The 20,000-nt window shown below is 46.1% G+C and overlaps 2 protein-coding genes across 2 annotated transcripts in view; one reads left to right on the top strand and one right to left on the bottom strand.

The window, feature by feature from the left end:
* Nucleotides 1-20,000, top strand: part of LOC142572453 (uncharacterized) — a 73,628-nt gene that overhangs the window by 12,556 nt on the left and 41,072 nt on the right. The window contains exon 2 of the mRNA XM_075681580.1: nucleotides 1,343-1,444. Coding sequence (XP_075537695.1) covers nucleotides 1,343-1,444 — 102 coding nt within the window. The remainder of the gene's footprint in view (nucleotides 1-1,342; nucleotides 1,445-20,000) is intronic.
* The window catches only part of LOC142572457 (UPF0764 protein C16orf89 homolog), a 109,655-nt gene that overhangs the window by 66,769 nt on the left and 22,886 nt on the right, over nucleotides 1-20,000 (bottom strand). The window lies entirely within an intron of this gene.

Below are 20,000 nucleotides of genomic sequence, written 5' to 3'. Positions count from 1 at the left end.
GAAAATTGAGTCTTGCCTCCATTTGGCGTTGAGAGATTCCTGGGACAGCGAGACACGACCAAAAGACAGGGCGCACACATACGCATGTGCATCTTCATATTTTTCTAGATGTCTCGTTGACCAATATAGACAACTAACTTGACCATATGCCCATTATAGTGCCTCAGTTGTATTTTCGTTTGTCGATGAAGATAGCGTGTTTCTCTCCTAACTATCTTCGTATTGTTAATGGCCCATGGCATAAGCGAAATAAAGAGGCTGCAATAAATAAATAAATAAATAAATAAATAAATAAATAAATAAATAAATAATTATATGTGTAAATAAATAAATAAATAAGACAAAAACGATGATTCCTTGGTTAGACGGTGACCTGGTGAACTTTAACACCCCTAAACTCGGCATAGGCTTTCAGATCCACCGTACGAATACTTCAATATCCCTAGAGTTTATCCAAATCTCAGTGCATCGCTCTACGTACAAGAGCATTTTTTTTTCATATATCGCCTCTGGACTAATTCGGCTGCCACTGCCGACAATCATATCCGGTACCTTTTGCTATAGAGGAGTACACCGCAAATGCTGCAGCAGTTATAGGTATCAATATTTGTTTTGTTGCCCATTGCTCAAAGCTTGCTGCAGATTTTATCACTTTGTAGAACGGATAGAGAAAAATGTGCGGAAACGGCCGACGATGATTCTCAATGCAGGCAAATAGCCTAACGCTTCCAGAAAGCTTTTACTTTATTGAAGTCATGGCGTGCTTGTAGTCGTATATTTGTTGCAGGAATATCTATGTAGGTAGCGTTCGTTGTTTCACTGTGCAATCCCGTGGGGAAAATGGGCGTTATACCAGCACTTTTGTAGCGTTAGTTTATGCGGCTATACTTATAAGCCGATTCGTAATATGTGTGCTGTCTCCAGTGGCGCGCGAGCCTGCGTGGAACGGGACTCCCATCTTCCTCCTCTCGCATCCGCCACGGGGGAAGAGGGGGGGGGGGCGCGGAAAAAGAGGAGGGCTGCCCTGGCCGAGGCGCCTCCCCCACAGCACATACAAGCATTGAGATCTTCGAAAACTCTCGCCACAGCACGTTCGCTTCAAAGAGTTTGACTTTCGGTGACGAATGCGACACCCACATCGGTTGCACCAGAGCATGTGTCCGTTGCATCGGTGCCTTCATATCGAAAGGTGAAAGTCCCACCACCGCCGACCACCAGAATTGATGGAAGGGCAAAAATAAAAATTCTCTTTAAATATCAACATTCTCTTTAAATATCAATGCGATTATTCTACGACTAAGCAGTGGCTTTAGCACAGAAACAAATTTCCACATCATCGCAGGTCCCGATGCGAGAAGCCATGAAGCTGTCATCGAACAGTCCAACTTCCAACGACTCTGGAGTCGTTTTCTCGAGAGGAAGAAAAATTCGCCAAAACGACAAGGTGAGCATTTATTATCTCGGACAGGGCCAAGGATGTAAAAAATGAGCGTGTCTAACACTGTGGTCCGCGGCCTTTGTTCGGAGCATACATTCGCAAACATGTGAACGTTTACATCCTAATCCCTCTAAGTGTGCTTTTTTGATAATGATCAGGCAGAAAAGCACTATCGTAATAGAAAGGAAAGTGATTAGGCCTATGTCTGTAAGCTCATCTAGATCTGTCCGTAATTAACGGAAATTTCTGCTCTTCTCTTTTTCTCAATCGAACATTGTTCCGCAATACATATTCTAGAGAAGAGAGTGAAAAACAAGACAAAACCGTGAAGGTCACCGAGCAGGCGACTATCACGTTATGCAATATCTAACTCCTAGGTTAAGAAATATTACTCAAGTATCGTAGATTTCTCCAGTCATATTTGGTTGTTCTTTTGCATGCACGATGCTAATCAGAGCCGCCGTGCGGTATTCTGGCGGTTTCCACAAGATTTCTTCATAACATTGATCAATCGAAGAAGCAGAAAAACAATTGCTCGTGACGGTCTTTATGAACTGAATAGAAACGGCAAACTTATTGCAGAAAGTACTGAGCATCCTATCTCGCGATGTACTTTATAGTCCTGTGTGGAAAGTTTGTTCATTCGTTACACGCTTATTTTCGCGCGTTTCCGCAAAATTATTATCTGTACCTTTGATTCAACAAAGTTCCTGATGAGAAGAGCTAGCACTACAGGTAGTTCAACTCACCCTGTGAGAACGTGGATAAAATTTGGACCACCTTGTCAGAGGAATATTGTCTTGCTTGAAACATCAGCTCCCATTTTAATATTCATATAAAGTCGACTTAATATGTAGATGAACAGACGAGCTTTCCGTCATTTACTCTTCTGAAATGAAACTTATTTCCGTCGAATATTCCTTCCGTGAACACGAATTAACTGTCGTATAAGTACCAGACAGTGACTGTATCGTTTAGTTAACGACTCACGAAGCATGCATGCATGCATACATACATACATACATACATACATACATACATACATACATACATACATACATACATACATACATACATACATACATACATACATACATACATACATACATACATACATACATACATACATACATACATACATACATACATACATACATACATACATACATACATACATACATACATACATACATACATACATACATACATACATACATACATACATACATACATACATACATACATACATACATACATACATACATACATACATACATACATACATACATACATACATACATACATACATACATACATACATACATACATACATTGATTCGAAGGTGCGTCTAATACAGACGCCTGAACAGTTCGCGCTCTCCCTTTCTCCCCTTATCCTTATGCAATTTATAGTGCACACTTGTTATGGCACAGGAGTTTCTCGTGCTACCTAAAGGCACCACCATCTTCTTAGCACAGCTAATAGTAGGAAAGTAAAAAGAGAAGAAATCTTCCTCCCTCCACAGGAGCACTAAGTTCTGAGCGATTCTAAGTTCTGAGACGTGCCTCGTCTTTCGGCAATTAGAGGAGTTCAAAACATGGCGCAATCTCGAGAGAACACGAAGGCCTTCTGCGAGACAGGAGGACATGGCGAAATTCCCCCGCATTCGCCCAGACGAAGAAGAGCCAGGAAGGTGAAAGTGCGTGCCGAAAGCGTGGCGGGGGCGGAGAAGGGGGCGGAGGAAGAGGAGGATACCAGGTTAGCTCAAAGATGCAAAACAGCGTAGCTACCGCCAGTGCGAGGGCCCCGCCGCGGGCATCTGACTTTGGGCAATCCACGTGAGCGTGTCCAACAAGTGCACGTTCCAGAGAAAAAGATAGAAAACGAAAAGAAAAAAAAAGAAAGCAGAGAGAAGGGTCACGTCTGTCTGGAGTGGTATGGAAAATTTAAACTCACGACGACAGTTGCAACATCGCGGTGGTTAGCAAGAGAGACAGCGGCGCGTGCTCTTCTCGTGTTCGTCCGATACGTGTGCGCGGCGATAAACAAGAGCAGCTCAGCTGCGCCGAAAGCCAGGGCGTCACGACTGCCGTGCGTCCGGCGGCCCGCATTCCGATTGTCGCGCGCTCGAGACACGCAATGTCTGACGCGTGGGCCTTGGGAACTGGTGACTGGGCGCCCCCAGCCTTTCTCTCTCTCAGGGGCGGAGAGGAGGGAGCGATGATTAATACGAGGAACGACGAATGCGGCGCTTTTCGAGTGCCCGAATCGCCAGCACGCGGTACGCACGCGCAATCGTGAGTTATACTGCCGCGAGGATTGCGGAATAACCTAGACACACCCGGAGAGGTTAGCTTTCCCACGCGTACCGCATAGTTTGTGCCAGACCGTCCCGGATATTGCCGATTTTGCCCAGGTTATCATGAAAAAAGTTCCGAGCCCCGATTTGACGCTGTAGGGGCCGGTACTTTGTCCCAGATCAAGAGCCGTTAACAAACTGATCATTCTTCACTCACGGCAGCGCCGTGCCACAGACATCGTTCATCAACAGCTCCGCATATGCCAACACTCAATCTTGCTTCCAACGTCTGCATTTGGACTCCAATTAACTCTACACAGATATACCTGCAAACGTTGTTTGTAAACTGCTTCTTTTTTTTTTTGTAGTCCCGAACAAATCAATCGACGCAGTGTTCTCAATTATGAAAAGCTATTGAGGCGGATATACTCGTTCGTATAAGGGTCATTCCACGCCAACTGTCTCAACCTTGGCGCTCGATCATTAGCGATTTCTTTGAAAAAAATTGAGAACTATCTATTTAAAGCAAGAAGTCTTCCTGTAAAACATTTTTGCGAAAAAAATTTTTTGAGCCCCGCTAGGAACATGTGAAGTTTTTTAGAAAGCTCGAAAGTATGAGTGATAAAACGCATGGTAAAAAATTTTCTCTTAAGTTAGGCGACCACACAATTTTTCCTTGAGAATGAAGATAAGCTTTTCACTTAAGAAAGGTGTTATCGATCTTTACGTTTCCGTGAGTTAATTATACGGCACTAAATATGCAAAATTTGGTGCATATTGGGAATTTTTTTGCGGAAAGATAACTTTTACCATAAGGCTATATTTTATAGTAACTAATTGCCAGCAAGTTGTACTGTAAGGGAAAATAATTTGGGACGAATATAACGTGAAATGGCCTGTACAGCTGGCGACAAAGTTGCAAAAAAGTTACTTTTAGCCTACGTTTAGTCGTAAATTTAGGGCCAGACAATGAAATCTTCCTTACCTCAGTAAGGAACCCTTCATTGCAGTGAGGCTACCTTATGTCACTCTGAAAGGTTCCTTACTGAGGGGCCCTCGGTGAAGGCTTCCTTGGTGCTTCCTCAGCATAAGGTAGCTCCAAAGCTACCTTCATGAGTCCTTACGCCGCTCCTGGCCCTGAACGAGCGCTTCGCCTCACTGCTTAACCACGTGACGTTTGCTTGCGCATGCGCGCTGTCGCCCACCTTCGGAGAAGCACGAGCACGGTACGTTTTGCCAGGCACGTTCGTTTCAGTCACGCATGAGGCATGGAAGCGTTGCTAGGCGTTGCACGACGCCGGCGTTCCAGCGTTGCTGGAGCACATCAAGTTTTGCACTGTAATGCGCTACTTCTTTAGGTTTAGTAAAGAAAACTAGAAAAAAGCGTCCACGCTTCTCTATATTAGCTCATCAACTTAAAGATTGTGGGACGATACAACCTTTTTTATTGAATAGTGGTGTTCTGGTGTTTGCCTAAAGCTTTTAAGAGATAATCTCGAACCCAGGCATGGCGGCAACCGCTCCTTACGTGAGGACGGGTGAAGGGAGCTTTCAGAGTATGCTTGCTTCCTCCATCGGTCCTTCGCTGTAACGAGGCCTCACGTAAGGTTAGGAAGCGCTCGCAGGAAAGGAACGTTTCATTGTTTGGGCCTTAGCATTGAGGTGGTCTGAGTAAAGATAAGTTAAATAGCGCATTTACTAGAAACATTCATTGTCTACAAACTGAGAAACTTTTATCAAATTATTTTTTGTTTTAAGCAAGAAAAACATTTTTGAATTTGTGTTATACCGATCTCTGCGCTTGCACGTGTTTCCCCTTCGTAGGAAAGCGTCCTAGCGACAAGTAGAACTTGCGCGGACGCGAAATTTCCTGAGTCGATGGAAGAACAACTAGACAAGATAATCAGCTTCTCAATTTTTGCTTGATTGCTTTATTAGAAATTAGTAGCCTAGCCAATAAAAAACGCGAGCCCCAATAGAGCGCATTTAACCGGATGTCGCCGTACAGCGACGGCCTGCATAGCGTCGTCACGCGGCATCGGAAAGTTACGCCGGTGAATACAGAGTGCAGTTAGGTACACTAAGATTTAGAAATGGGCGAAAACTTTGTGAATAAGGAAACAATCTGTTGCTTTATTGCGGCAAATATGTAGCCAATATCAGCCAACACAATCGTGTTTTAGCGACCATGTTGACAATGATGTTAGAGGAGTGATGTCGACTCGCCATTAAATGTTTTGGCGTGCTTAAGTTCAAACTGCTGCATTTAAAAAGATGAGGTAAGGAAATAAATGCGTTTAGTTGCCTGCCCTCTCTGTCTTTCTTGTAGTTAAACGTTAAATTCAGGCCGAATGAGGCAGCCCGCTGACCTTTGTCAGCCCATGGCTACGCCATTGAACGCATCTTAAGAGGGAAGTCAACCCCTCCTCCCCTCTCCCCGTATACGTGGAGAATTGCGTGATCATATCCTAAAATAGGTTCACCTATTTCAGCACTGCGGGCATCAAGCAACAAATCAGATTATAAGTTGCAGGGCCATTACAAAAAGAAAAAAAAACAGATTTCTGCGAGGGCTTCGATAGCATACAGGAGGAATAAATGGGGCTCGCATCACGAAAGGTACGTGGCATGACGAGGAGTCATATAATGAGAAGCCAACAAACAAAGACACTAAGGAAAACATAGAATAAATTACTTGTACTAACTAATTGAATTAAAGAAACGATAAATTGATGGCAATGACAGTGGAAGAACAAACAACTTGCCGCAGGTGGGGAATGATCCCACGTCTTCGCATTACGCGTGCGTTGCGAAGACGTAGGATTGAGCTAGCGGTAGCGGTAGCTACCGCTAGCTCAATTGGTTATAGCATCGCACGCGTAATGCGAAGACGTGGGATCGTTCCCCATCTGGGGCAAGTTGTTTTTTCATCCACTGGCATTGCCATTAATGTATCATCCTTCTAATTCACTTAGTAAGTGCAAATAATTTCCCCTATGTTTTCCTTGGTGTCTTTGCTTGTTGGCTTCTCGGGATAGGATTAATAAAAATCGGGCCCCTCGGTTAACCCCCTTTATCCGCTAGGAGGAATCGTCATACAGGATTTATTATTTTGCGCATTGCCGCAGCCTCCCTCCGAATGTCTTTTTCTTTTTCCTTCGTTGTCGCCAAATGTTAGACTTGTCCAATCACTCCCTCTTGCAAGCGGCAGCTGCTGGCGTAGCGGAACTCAATTGCGTTGCCAGTTTTCTTCTCCTGCATACATCGCCCGCCGCTAGAGAAAAACAAGCACTGCAAACGTAAGCAAGTTGCTACAATGATGCCGACACCAGCTACATTTAAATAAAAGCGCCGAGTTGAATGCGTTTTTCTCTTTGTTGCACGGGCACATCTGCACGTTGCTAGGAACATGCGGCGATCGCATACACCTATCAGCGCGAACTGACTCAGCACATTTGCACTCGAAGTTCTCTCGGAAGCGTGCCTGAGATATTCGCCGTTTTTGATTCTGCTGGAAAACTTGACTTTGGAGAGCTGCGAGGTTTCTGAACGACGCGGCTTTGAAACTGACGTGATTGTCTTGCTATACTGACTCGCGTGGTGAACAAGGCGAGTTCGGCAAGAGAGTAACACAAGAGGGAAAAACAGTTCATTTGAAATCCTTATAATATCGTGCTTTAACCTGCATTCAGTACAGTTCGTCCTGTTGGGAAAGTCGTAGCGAAGAGCGTTCAAAAATGAAGTCCTACAAACAGGAGAACTCGTTCTAGAAGAGTTTGCTTCTCGCGAATAATGCCACGTTGCACTTACACCCCCACCTCCCTCCACATTTATTTATATTGCGTTTTTTTAAGAATAGCCGCAACCTAGCTTGCAGTAGTGGAACGGCCCCGGTGTGTTATGCAGGACCACATGAGGGCTATATACACAGGCGTGTAGATCGTATACAACAAGCGGCGAATCGGCGCTAGCTTATTTGTTCCGTTTACTTTTCCAACACGTTTACTTCTCAAACACGTTTGCTTTTCAAACGCGTTTACTTTTCAAAGCGCACACTACATTTATTCGCCCTACTTCTTCAAGTTTGTGCAATATACTTTTAGCAAAGTGTACATTACTTGTCGAATGACCTGCCATTAATAATACCAAGTGTTTTTTAGGCTATACAAATTATTTTTAATTGTCTAAGGCAGATAGCACAATTCTATTTTTTTAACTTGATTGCTCAAATTGAGGGACATTGCTTGCAGAGTAAGTCGATGCGCAGAATTGACTAATTAAGAAAGTCCGATTAAGAAAACTTCTCGCTAATATAATATAGTACATATCGAAATTTAAGAATTGTAGTCGCTGGGTTTTCAAGGCATAGCCCTTTGTAACGATTTATGATGCTGACGCTGCTTTCCAGATAAGCGCCAACAAATCCGCACTCTAAATTGACGGTTTTTCCACTTACCCTTGTAATAAAACACCGTTCGATTCATTGAAGCGTATGAACAGCTGGAATACCAATGCAGCGCTTCGTCGCATGCTCTAAGAATGTGTTCCAAGTTGACAGGCCTTGCTAACTGACCGGCTACAATTCGTAAATTGCATTATATGGCGTAAATAAACTAATTACGAACCTAATTAGCCAAATTTTGCTAATTAGTTAATGTTGTTTTAAGTGATGTTCCCCTCTTGGAGTAATGCAGTTCTTGGATTATAATTGCGCTTTTTATCACGGGCCATTGCTAAAAATTCCATGCACCCAAAAACAAAGAACAAGAACAAAAAAAAATAACGCCGGTTGAACGGGAAGAAAAAAGAAAAGATACCTTTGTTTTCTTTCATATTCACTCTTCTGACTTAAGCGCATGCTACGTGTAATTATTCCACGGCGAAATTCATACGTGAGGCTGCTGCCTATGTCACCCTTGGAGAGACAGGCGATGTCTAACGTGGAAGAGAGAAAGGAAGTTCAAGGGAGAGGATAACAGGCAAGGATGTTCGACCAGATGTTAATCACCAATGACAACGAGGCTCCACGTGGACAACCTTAGCTCGTGAGTTTCCTAAGTTAACCAGTTTTCGCAAGTTCTCTGGGTCTACCGAAACCAACGCTCAGCCCGTTTCAGTGACGCTCGGCATTACTGCTCTCGTGTGCTTCTTTGCCAGGTGGACACTTGCAGCTCAATGCGTTCTGCACGCTGAACAGGCATCGTGGACGCCGGCCTTATTACATTTCTCTTTAGTATCTTGAAAGAAAGAAAGAAAGAAAGAAAGAAAGAAAGAAGGAAAGAAAGGAAGAGAAAGAAAGAAAGAAAGAAAGAGAAAAAAAGAAAGAAAGAAAGAAAGAAGGAAAGAAAGAAAGAGAAAGAAAGAAAGAAAGAGAAAAAAAGAAAGAAAGAAAGAAAGAAAGAAAGAAAGAAAGAAAGAAAGAAAGAAAGAAAGAAAGAAAGAAAGAAAGACGTACGAAACAAGCTTAGTTTAAACTTTTTTTTTCTTTGCGAGATTCGGTGACCGCTCTTACGCCCACAAGTTTGGGGCGCCTAGCGATGTAATCGAAACTCCGGCGCAAATGTTCCGGAAAACACCGGGCTGCATCAGCATCCGTTCTTTTCCCACAGCTAAGCATGTACAGAGGCGAGCCTGCGCTGGTTTAATTGCTTGACCCCGTGTAGATAAGCCGCCGGCTGCATAAATTATGTGAGGACCTAATACCCAGGATCCCAGGAAGACCGAAACGCAGTTAGGCCCAAGTTCAGGCTGTAAAATAGAGGCAGAGCACGAGTTTCGTAAGAGTTTTTCAGTACGGTATCTAAACTTTCATATCATCAAAACCTTATTGAGATGAAAACAAAGGGACGAGAATAAATTAAATAAGAATGCGGAAGCAGACGGGGCAAGGGTTCGACTTACAACTTTCTTTTACAGGTAACCTAAAACTAACCGAAGTTATTTCTTTTTTCTTTTAATGACATCAGTGTAGATCTACTTGGGCAAGCCTGCATGCAAACAGATCGAATGACGCTGGTCTGGCATGACAAACTTCGTCTTCCTTAGGCAAACTGACATGTTACGAATGCATTGCATCTATTTAGGATGTCAGCCTGAAACGCTAGTTATTACCTCAAACCTCCTGTTTAACGTTCTCATTCTCTACACTGTATGCCAGCAGTCTCTGTCATATCATCACCGTACAACTCAAGATACCTAAGTTGTGCTGAACAAAAGGGAAACAAAGAAGTGTGTGCACAGTGTTTCAAATTTTGCCTAGTGACGGCATCACTTTGTGACACTTGTCAGGGCTGCTTAAATATCGCTCACAATATCTACTTTTTTGAATATCCTATGGTAGTGGCGTTGTTCGCAGTCTGCGATTGATTTCGCTCGAACTAAGCTTAATGATTTTTTTTTGTTTGTTTCCTAAAGGCAGCGCTACAACTCGACATGAGGCCAACGAGAGCTGTTCAGCCGAATTCCCGTCAGCCACGGAACTAGAATCTCGCCTGACACGCTCCTACTATGCGTGTGATGTCATGTGTTGTGCATTCTTCTTCCTTTATTCCTGTCTTTATGTCATTCCTCTCCTCTTTCTATTTTCTTTGTTTCCTCTTCGTTCGGTTGGCTGTGGTCTCCCTTTTGGGAGAAAGTTGCTAGCCCGCTTCTCTCTTTCCCTTTTGTAATGTTTAGATATGTTTACATGAATAATAATAATAATAATAATAATAATAATAATAATAATAATAATAATAATAATAATAATAATAATGAGGCGTGACATCTACCAAACGCGACAGGCATCTACTTTAATGTGCGGACTCTTCCAAACTGTGATGGCTGCGACATACCATAAACAGTGCACGCCACGCCTTTCTTGTGCGTTTGCCCACAGTATGCATGCAAACGGCACAGCCTGGCTGATTCCCCCTCCGAAACCGACAGTCGACTGCTTACTGAAGCCGTTGCAGTGAGCATGATGCCCACTGGCTGCTTTCTTCCTAAACGAATGTCCTTGAACCATGGCCGCGCGCGTTCCTGGCGCAGAAAGCGGCGAGAATATTGCTGCAAAAGCTGAAGTCGGCAAGTCTCTGCGACCATTTATAGACTTGCTGCGAGCAACTATAGCGCTCTTTCTCTGCCCTCTCTCTCCCTATTTTTGTCTCTGTATCCACTTGACCAAATGCAGGGTAGCAAACCGGACGCGTGTCTGATTAAACTCCGTGCATTTGCGCACTTCTCTCCCTCTCTGAGTTACAGAGCGGTTCGTGCAGTTATCGCCCTCCCAGCGCAGCGCGGTCTTGGCTCGCGGCTGTGACAGTTCCATCTGACAAGCTAGTCATGCCCTCAGTGCACAACGTCACAACCCATAACTCTCTCTCTCTCTCTCTCTCTTTTCTTTTTTCTTGCGCAGAGTGGCAGGCTAGAGTATACTGAACATCAGGCCGAACTATCTGCCACCTAATAGATGAACTTTGAGAAGTTAATTTCATTAATTCTGTACATCAGCACCATTTTACTGTCCCGTTCCGTTTTCGACAGATGCTAAAAATGGTGTGACTTAGTGGTTGTAACAAAATGAAAGGCACTGGGTAAAGTGTTAGGCGGCGAACCGCCATGGCTTCATTGCACAAACGCCCGTGTACTATACGTTAAGGCTGAGACTAAAAGCAGCACTTCATAACGGCTCCCCTAGTCGCGCAAGTGCATTCAAAGCTTGTTCGTGAGTACCCGAACGGTCAGTCCCGTTCGAATAAGCAACAAATCACAATTTTTTTCCGCCGAAACGCGATAGACGTGAAACGACAGAACAGTTTCCGTCTGTCGGGAACACGCCAAAGACGCACCGCTCTCCAGAGAGATAGCACGATTGCCTGTCGCTATAATTGTGCGGGCCCTCTTTAAATAACGACGAGACATGTGCCAACACACGTAAAGCAACCTGCGCCTAATAAATTTCCTCTTACCAACACTTTGCGTTCGTCGAGAGCAGCCCCTTAGATTCAATTCGAAGTGTTCCATGGGCCAAGTTGCTTGGGCCTAATTAATGGCTCGACTGCCTATTCCAAAGAATACATTGGCACTCCTTCGATCCTGTATAATTAAAGCTCCAGGCTGTGTACATTGTATCGGCGAATAATTGCACACGCTTCTCTGCTTTCAAGTCGTTGCCCCGCTGTGCGCCAGCCTTAGTGTGACGTCATCGCCATACTGGCACTATACTGATTCCCCTTGGGCTCTGTCTTGATGAGTTTTGCGCGAACTATTCGGGTGGTCACCAACAAAAGTAGTTTTCTTCTTTTTTTGCCTGGGCGCGAATAGTCAGAACATTTCTGAGGACTTACCTACCTACTACTCTGCCCTGTATTGAAGCAATGATTAGATTGATTAGGCGCTTTTCACCGCTGAAGAAACTCAGCAAGTCGGGCAACTCGACCCGATGACACAGGCGCACTTTTTGTGTCAGCTCTCGAGCAGTGTCGTCTTTCCTTTGTGTTCCGTCTGATTTGTTCGCGCTGTAGGTGAACGTGCAGTTTCGCCGCTAAGCCGTAAAGCTAGTACACACAGAGCGCAAGCAAAGAGCGGCAGTTTTCGAGGACGCAATCGACATTTCCTGCCTAAAAGTGAATTTAAAGCACGCGCAGCCCGCATTGCGTAATAGTGCCAGCCGCGCAACAGATATGAACGGAGGAGGTGGACATTCCGATCTCCTATAAACCACTGTTAGATAGAATTGTGTCAAAATTCGGGATTTTGTTACGAGACTGAGCTGATACATATTTTCACTGCACCGTCTCGTACATCTAGTTACCCGTTCCCCTTGAAGTGTCTTCACTTCGTGTACGAGACCGTTAGGAGCAAGAGTGTAAGTAGAAGCAAAGCTTCAATGCCACTTCCTGCAGAGTCTGAGTGTATCGTGTTCAGGGAGATAACAAATACGAAACACATGTGCTAGCTCTTGCCCGAAGCATGGTGCATACAACCGTTCCCGTTTCATTGATTTCTCCAGATAAAGGCCGCTTACCAAGAATTGCATCTCTCGCGTGCCATGCGTGGGCACTGAGATCATTTGCGAAACAATATTCGTATTTGACTTTGCATTTATTTCTACGCTTAAATTTGATAATTTAGCACATCGAAAGCCGGATGAGCGGCAGCTATGTTGCTCATCTAAGCACCGTGGCTTCTTTACAAGAGCATAGAAGTACGTCGCAGAAAAAAAATATCTGGGGTGAAACGGGGTCGGAGGGCAGCCCCCTATTGGCGTGTAGACGATGACAGCTTCCTATGTTGCGGACCACTGCAGCACGCATAGGTGGTAATGTCATTCATTTTGATCGAGAGGGGGGCCGTTATGGGCTGTGGAAGAAGCCACGGCATCATTGAATGACCAAGTGGATTGCAATTAAATGACAGTAGATCCTAGCTTTTACGAGGCCGCAAGTGAACGCCGTGCCTATATTTATGAGCAAAGAAGAAAACGAGCTTTTACGATGAACGAGCAGACCTATGTTGTTTCTGCAGTGGAAAAAAAAGGACAGCTGCACATTTTGATGCCCCCGCTTCTCGCTTCTCCGCAGACTCTTCCTCGAAATTCCTTTAAGTAAGCTATGGCCGGCTCCATACAGTTCAAATCTATTGTCGTTTGGTGACTCTCAGCTGGCCGCCGGCCACAAGAACGTACCCTCTGCTTCACGCACAATTTCAGCAGTGCGTTCAAGACAGTCGTCGTGCGCTTTTAAAGCGACAGCGTTAAGGAACCCGTGTCGCAGAAAATCTGGCGTCGGCGTTGGACGTCGCTTCGACAAAAACGAAGCTCTGAGAAGTGATTTATTTCATCAAGTTAGGTACTCTCCGCCATCAAGAGCCCCGATGCCGGGGCGCAACTATGGGCTGTCCAGAGGGCCCACGATGCGGCGGTCGGGCATGGCCTGACTGTCTCAACGTGGGAGCGGCCCGCAGCGCGCTGAGTTGCGTACCTCAGGACCTTTATTAAAGTTTTGCATCCATCCATCAATAAATGAGGTATACGTAGCTCGAAAGAAGTTCCGAACCGGGCTTACCCAACCACTTCTCTAACACCAAAGCTGCTCATACCTTATCTTTCATTCTTTACAGAGTTATTCCTCCGAATTTTGAGAACGCCAGCCCACAAACAAATGTAATGGAAAAAAACACCGACAGCGCATGTCCTTTACGTTAGCTCTTCTCAGACTGAAATATTAGATGTGCGAAACAATAACAGGAGATCGACCCACGCAGGAGGCCGCGTTTCTACCAGAAAGCTCGCCTTAATGCACAGCGTTCGCGGCCAGCGTTTCCCGGTAAACGTTACGGGTTACATAAACTGCAGTTTCCAGGAAGCGTGAAAGCAGTAATGAGTCTTTGAACGTTATCGCGTTCCACTCTTAAACGCGAAGCTTAAGCGTCGTCCAAATTTTTATCTTTACTTCCGTTTCTTTTTCAACGTCGCGAGGCATGAGCGAATTCCTAGCTTACGTCTTTATAGGTATATTTCTTCTTGTCTGCTTGGTGTTCTTTAGCTCACTCTCCGGGGCTAATAATCCTCCTCTCGTTGCTGTCGCGTCGTCCGAGCCATGGCATACGGAAGGCACGACAGCAACAGCACACTAAGCTGCACAAAACAGCAAAATGTGCAATTGTTCGGTGGTTTATAGTTGGCTCGGCTGGTACAATGTAACCAGAAAAATTATTCAGGGCAGTAGAAAGGCCGCCGCCGTAGCTTGGTGTATAATAAAGCATCGCGCGCGTCATTCGAAAGTTGGGCTCCCGCCATCGACGAGTTGTGTATTGTCCACTTTTTCTCTTTTTCTTATCAATTGTACATTTCAATTAAGAATGCCGGTAATTTAATTTTTAAGTGCTTCTTTCTGGCTGTCTGCTGGCCTCGTGTGATTGCTGTTGTAAAAATACGATCCTGTCGGTAACTTTTTCTCCTAGAGAATAAGTACTGCGGGAAACCAAATTGCATGTAGCTATACACTCGCTGGCGTGCCGGATTTTTAGAGAACTTTTTCCTCATCTCACATGGGCTGTCTGCTCGAGTTTACGTAGAAAGGAAAGAATCGTCAGCGTCAATGGGTTGAAAGTTGTTTCGCCAGTCTTTCTTTCCGAAGGGAAATCACCTCGGGGCTCACGCTCGTTTTACACGTCCCCTTAGCACGTACACTTTCTGGCGTGCTCCATGCTCACGTCCGTCATTCAGTGAAGTTCCTTGGCTGCGCTATTACAGAAACTTGCAGTTTCGGCACAATCTTGCATTATTCAAGAGCTACACTGCACCGTATGATTAGAACGCAGTGTCCATGTAAGAGCGAAATTTTCCGGAAGCATCACAAGTTACTCCGACATTTCGGGGAAGAACTGGCAAATTTGCATGCAACTTCCAGAAACCTCTACCGCCGCGAAGAAATTAGGATGAATTGTTGCTTAAGCTGGAGAGCAGGCAGTAAGAAAGACATTGAAGAACAAAAACAAAAATCGCGACGAGGTGCGGAACTCAGTGCATTTTAGCCTAGTGTAAGAGACACCGCGATCACAAGTAACGTTGGTGCCGCTACTCACACTTACTGACTGCGGCAACTCACGAGAGTATCGCCATTTGAACTTTCACGCCGAACTTTAGAACGCACGTGGATGTGAAAAAGAAGAAAAGTAGCCGTATCAGATTAAAATTTTGAACTTTATCACCGCAATAAGGCCGGAACAATATGATACGTGTTCCTTTCTTTCATTGCGATAGCAATTATATGAGCACCCCAGGCGCACTTTTGTCGTCGCCGTCAGCGTCGCCGTGAGGTTCCGCATGAGTGAAAGCTTGTGAGGGTGAGCCGGCGAACGCGATTCAATCTCGCGCGCGCGAGCGAGGAAAGCGGCCCGGATGCGTGTTGTGCCCTCTCCTGTGGCGCGCGAGGCATACCCAACGACTTGAGGCACCGTAGCAGCCGCCGAAGAAGAACACCCCTAGAATCAAGCGCCTTTCCTTTCTTTAGAGCACTATCACTATCATCCTCCTTCGCCTCACCGCCTTCGCCCGCCGCTCCGTACAGAGTCGAGACAACCGTGGCGTCTACTACGGTGTTGGTCACGCGAATCGCGGACGCCGTGGTAGACGCCTTTGGCGGACGCTGTAAGGACGCGTCGCCGGCGCTTGCGTGTATTGAAAGCGGTCTGCGACGTGGATAAAGTGCGCGCTCGCGCGGGCCTCATCTTCAAAGCGACCTGCGATGTTTGCATAGTGCACGTAGTGCCGGTAGCTTCGTATATGCGCTGTGCTTTCGACGTTTCGTATTCGTTGAAGCGACAGATGCACGGAGGTCAATTGGCTCGCAGCTGCTGCCGTAATTCCCAACTCCAGTGTTTTCACAGACAGTTTCAGCTGTCATAGAGCGTTGTGTGTTCATGTTTACCTGTGCGCGCGTGACACAGAGCTGGTTAATTTAGTTAAAACACGTTGACGGGCTAGTTAGTTTGAATCCATGATAGAATGTGTAAGCGCGACTGAAGAAACGTTGAAAGAAGCAGACACACAAAGACAGCGCTGTCTCCGTGTGTCTGCATCTTTCTACGTCCTCGTTGAGTCCCGCTTACATATTCTATAATTGTTAATTTATTTAGTAAGCAAATGTTTACAAGTTTACATGGCCGATAAAACTACTACTCTTACTTCGTACAGCTATCTACTAATTTGCTATCGCAATCGGTGCTTCGGTTTTCGGGAGGAACTGCAAATTTTTACCAAATATAAGGAAGTTTCCTTGATTAGTTCACTGTAGGTACTAGTAAAGCAAAGCAGATTGGTTGTAGATGATACTAGCCACAATCTTAAATATTGGCAGTGGCTTAGCTCGGCTATGCCAGGATATACGTAGCGAAAGCTAAGGCACAGCATGGTTAGCCTTGGTTAATCTTAATTGCAAGTCCAGGTTAGTCTGGTTGTCTAGCTATGTTGCGGCGTTTAGCCAGTCCTGCGGTGCGCTGTTCGTCTGTTTCCTGGGCGATTTGTTCCCTCTTCATCTCGTTCCGATGTCGATTCCAGGCCTCCTCCTGCTTATCAGAATTGTCACCGTCCATACTGCCGCCTCAACTGTGGTTCTCCTTTTCTCCTTTTCAATCCTCCGACATGTTATCAGGCATGCGACGCAGCTGGCGAAGCGAGCGAAGGCGAACGCAACGGCGAGGAGCGCGGTGTGACGTCATGTGCCTGCTCGGAGCACGGCCACGGCGAAATCGCAAGTTCGCGGCCAGTAAAGCTTTCGCTTTAATATGGGCGCCGTGCCTGTTCGCCACGGCGCACCCCACCACACCACACCGCAGCACGCCATACTGTGCACTGCTCCATATGGACGCAATAGTTTCCTGTCACAGGCAGAACCTCGTTGCAAGTCTCGTCTCGGTCAAACAGCCACCCTCGGTGCGCCGGACCAAAGGTGGCTTTGGCCGGATGCACCGTGGACCTCACGGACCACTGGCTTCGAAAAGAGCACCGGCAACTCTGTCTCAGCGTCAAAAGTTGACAAATGTATAGGGTCCTGTATCTTCCTTTTGAACGTCGCCCCTATTGCAATGACAAATAAAGCATCAGCCTACTAGAAGTTACAGCTTAAGTGATAGTGTGCCAAACATTTGGAAGAACTCCAAGGCAATATTTTAACGCGACAGAGTTAAGGAGCTCGTGTCGCAGAAAAGCTGGTGTCACCAGCGTTGGCCGTGAGCGAAAAATGGTGGAACGCAATTCATAAATAAAAACAACTTGCAAGATGGGCTGGGTGGAAATCGATCCAGGGCCTCCGGAGTGTGAGACGGAGACGCTACCACTCAGCCATGAGTTCGATGGTCCAAAGCGGGCCGAAAGCGCCTCTAGTGAACGCGGTGTTGCCTTAGAAACGTGCCGTAGAAATTTTTAATGCGGTGTATATCGGTAATTCGGTACGTAAGTACGTTTCCGCTACATTTTTTCTGCGCTTGGCGCGCATGCAGAGCCATCTTGCGGCAAACACAGAAGACCCCCTCCTCGCAATGTACGGCGCTGCCCCGACAGGTGGCGCGCCACTCCCACTTCTCCCCTTCGTCTCTTTTGAGCGCATTGGGGCCGTGTGGGGACCGGTGCGAGGATGACCGAATAGCCTTGCGTTTAATAAGTTTTCTCGCTCTCTCAGCTTCTAACTTCCAGCGGGCGTCACTCGAACCCTCGTGTTTAGGCGACGCGGCTCTTCTTTCTGCTCACAGCGCGATTTCTAGATGCAGCGTCCGATACAGGACGCCTCTGACTCGAGTAACTGGAAAAATTTCAGAGTACCGCATTCGTTTTCCCCGCGCCGCCGACGCGTTCATTGGCCCAACCGCACCACGTGACTTTGGGGTGCCATATACCTTCCAAGCGCCGGGCGGGCCGGCTGAGTTATAGCGCAGGCAGCGCAGGTTCCCTACGTTTTTTTTTTTTATGTTCCGATTGTCGCGCTCGCGTTTGACTGCAAGGAAATCATGCCTGACTGCTGCGCCTTCGGATGCAGCAACCGAACTGAGTCTGGAAATACTTTTCCCTAGATTACGACCGGGAAAAATGACCGAGAGCGTCGTTCTGCGTGGTTACACAGAATCGGCCGGGAGAACTTCAAGCCTACAAAAAACACGAGCGTGGCGAGGTATAAGTATACCTTGCTTGTGCTTTTCGGCACTGTTTTAGAAGATATTTAAGCGAAGTGCACGCGGCGTTAGCGATGCTACGAAAATAGGAGTTCATTGCAGGGATCGTTCGCGTCTTGCACGCTTGACGCGGGTACACGTGTACGCGTTTGTTGCTCAACACACGCGGTTATTCCATGCTCGTGGCACGCGAAGGCACACTTGTCGCGCGAGAATTGCGCGTCCTCACGTGCACAAGGTGCTAGCATGATTTCTCCGCGCACGTGAGCGCGCTCTCGCCTCGAGTCACTCGACCCATATGGCACTTGTTTTTCGCAGATTGTGACGATCGCAGTCAATGAAAACATAGCCACTATACGAGGCCCATGATACTTCCTTTTTTCCACTTATCCTTTGCTCATTTATACATACGCATTTCGAGCTTGAAACGAATGGCCAGGTGATATTCACAGCACGTGCTTTAAATTTTGAGCTTGTAAGCCGAGCACATGCAATGAACTGAAGTCAGCATACATACTATGTTTTATGTTGAAATGCTACGGTGCATACCCAAATAATGTTGTGCTTGATGCATAACAAGAAATACAAAACAACAGAACACCCTGTAGCTTTAGTTTGACTCTGTCACTATGCGTGTTACATAAACCGCTCTAAAAGCACAAGAATTTTATACATCGCCTATGTAACTTAGAAAAAAAAAGTACTGCGTCACCAGCGGGCGTTCCTGCTTTTCTTTTTATACAGGCAGCAAATCTTGGTAGTCTAATAAAACAGTCATAAATAAGTTGAGACGAGTAGCCGCTCATGAGGGCGGGGGGGGGGGGGGGAACGCACTAGACAGCCGCGTTCATAATCGAAATGTAGCAAACTCTCGCTCATTATCAGTGTACAGAAGTACATATACGTTGCTGTAATCACGAAAATGTCTCATATTGCCCTTTCACAAGATTTAGTGCGCAAAATGGTCATCGAAGTTGGTTTTTACGCCTGCTGTGCACAGATCACCTTACGCGATCACGGCCAAACACAAGTGCGCACACGGAAGTCGCAGTGTGTCGTGCGTATACGGCGGACGAAGTCGCCCGGCATAATCGAGAACGCGCGGTATCCGTTTACAAACTAAATTATATGTATCCGATTTAGCTTCTGAAATTACACAATGAATGCACGTGCCTGTGACACTGTCAGGTGTTAGTTTCGTCCTACTTGGAAACATTCAATAGAAGCCGACGGCGGTCCACGATGTTCATGCCCAAAAGCACAAGCTTGCTTCATTCCGGCTCGAAGTGACGAAATGTTTCCTTCGTAGCCCGCTCCGGGGAAGGGAAAAAAAACGCGTGCATAAGCTCCCGATAGCAGCGCTAAGCTGCTGCCCACAATCGTAGCACAGTTCCAGCAGTAAACACGATCGGCGGGCAAAGCAACCACCTGCTGCATTACTTCGCACAAAATAACATTTTATTTTCGTTCTTAGCAACCATTATCTCCGGGCGCAAAGTAGTTGTACTTCAGTAAACACTCAACCCGATGTGTCACCGAATATCAAGCTCTTCCAACACGGCGACCTTCCCGCGACGCAGTCGGCTTGGAAGGTGGCCACACTGAGCGGTGGC

Source organism: Dermacentor variabilis, chromosome 2, assembly GCF_050947875.1.
Source record: "Dermacentor variabilis isolate Ectoservices chromosome 2, ASM5094787v1, whole genome shotgun sequence".
Lineage (NCBI taxonomy): Eukaryota > Metazoa > Arthropoda > Arachnida > Ixodida > Ixodidae > Dermacentor > Dermacentor variabilis.
This window is presented reverse-complemented; position numbering and strand designations above follow the sequence as displayed.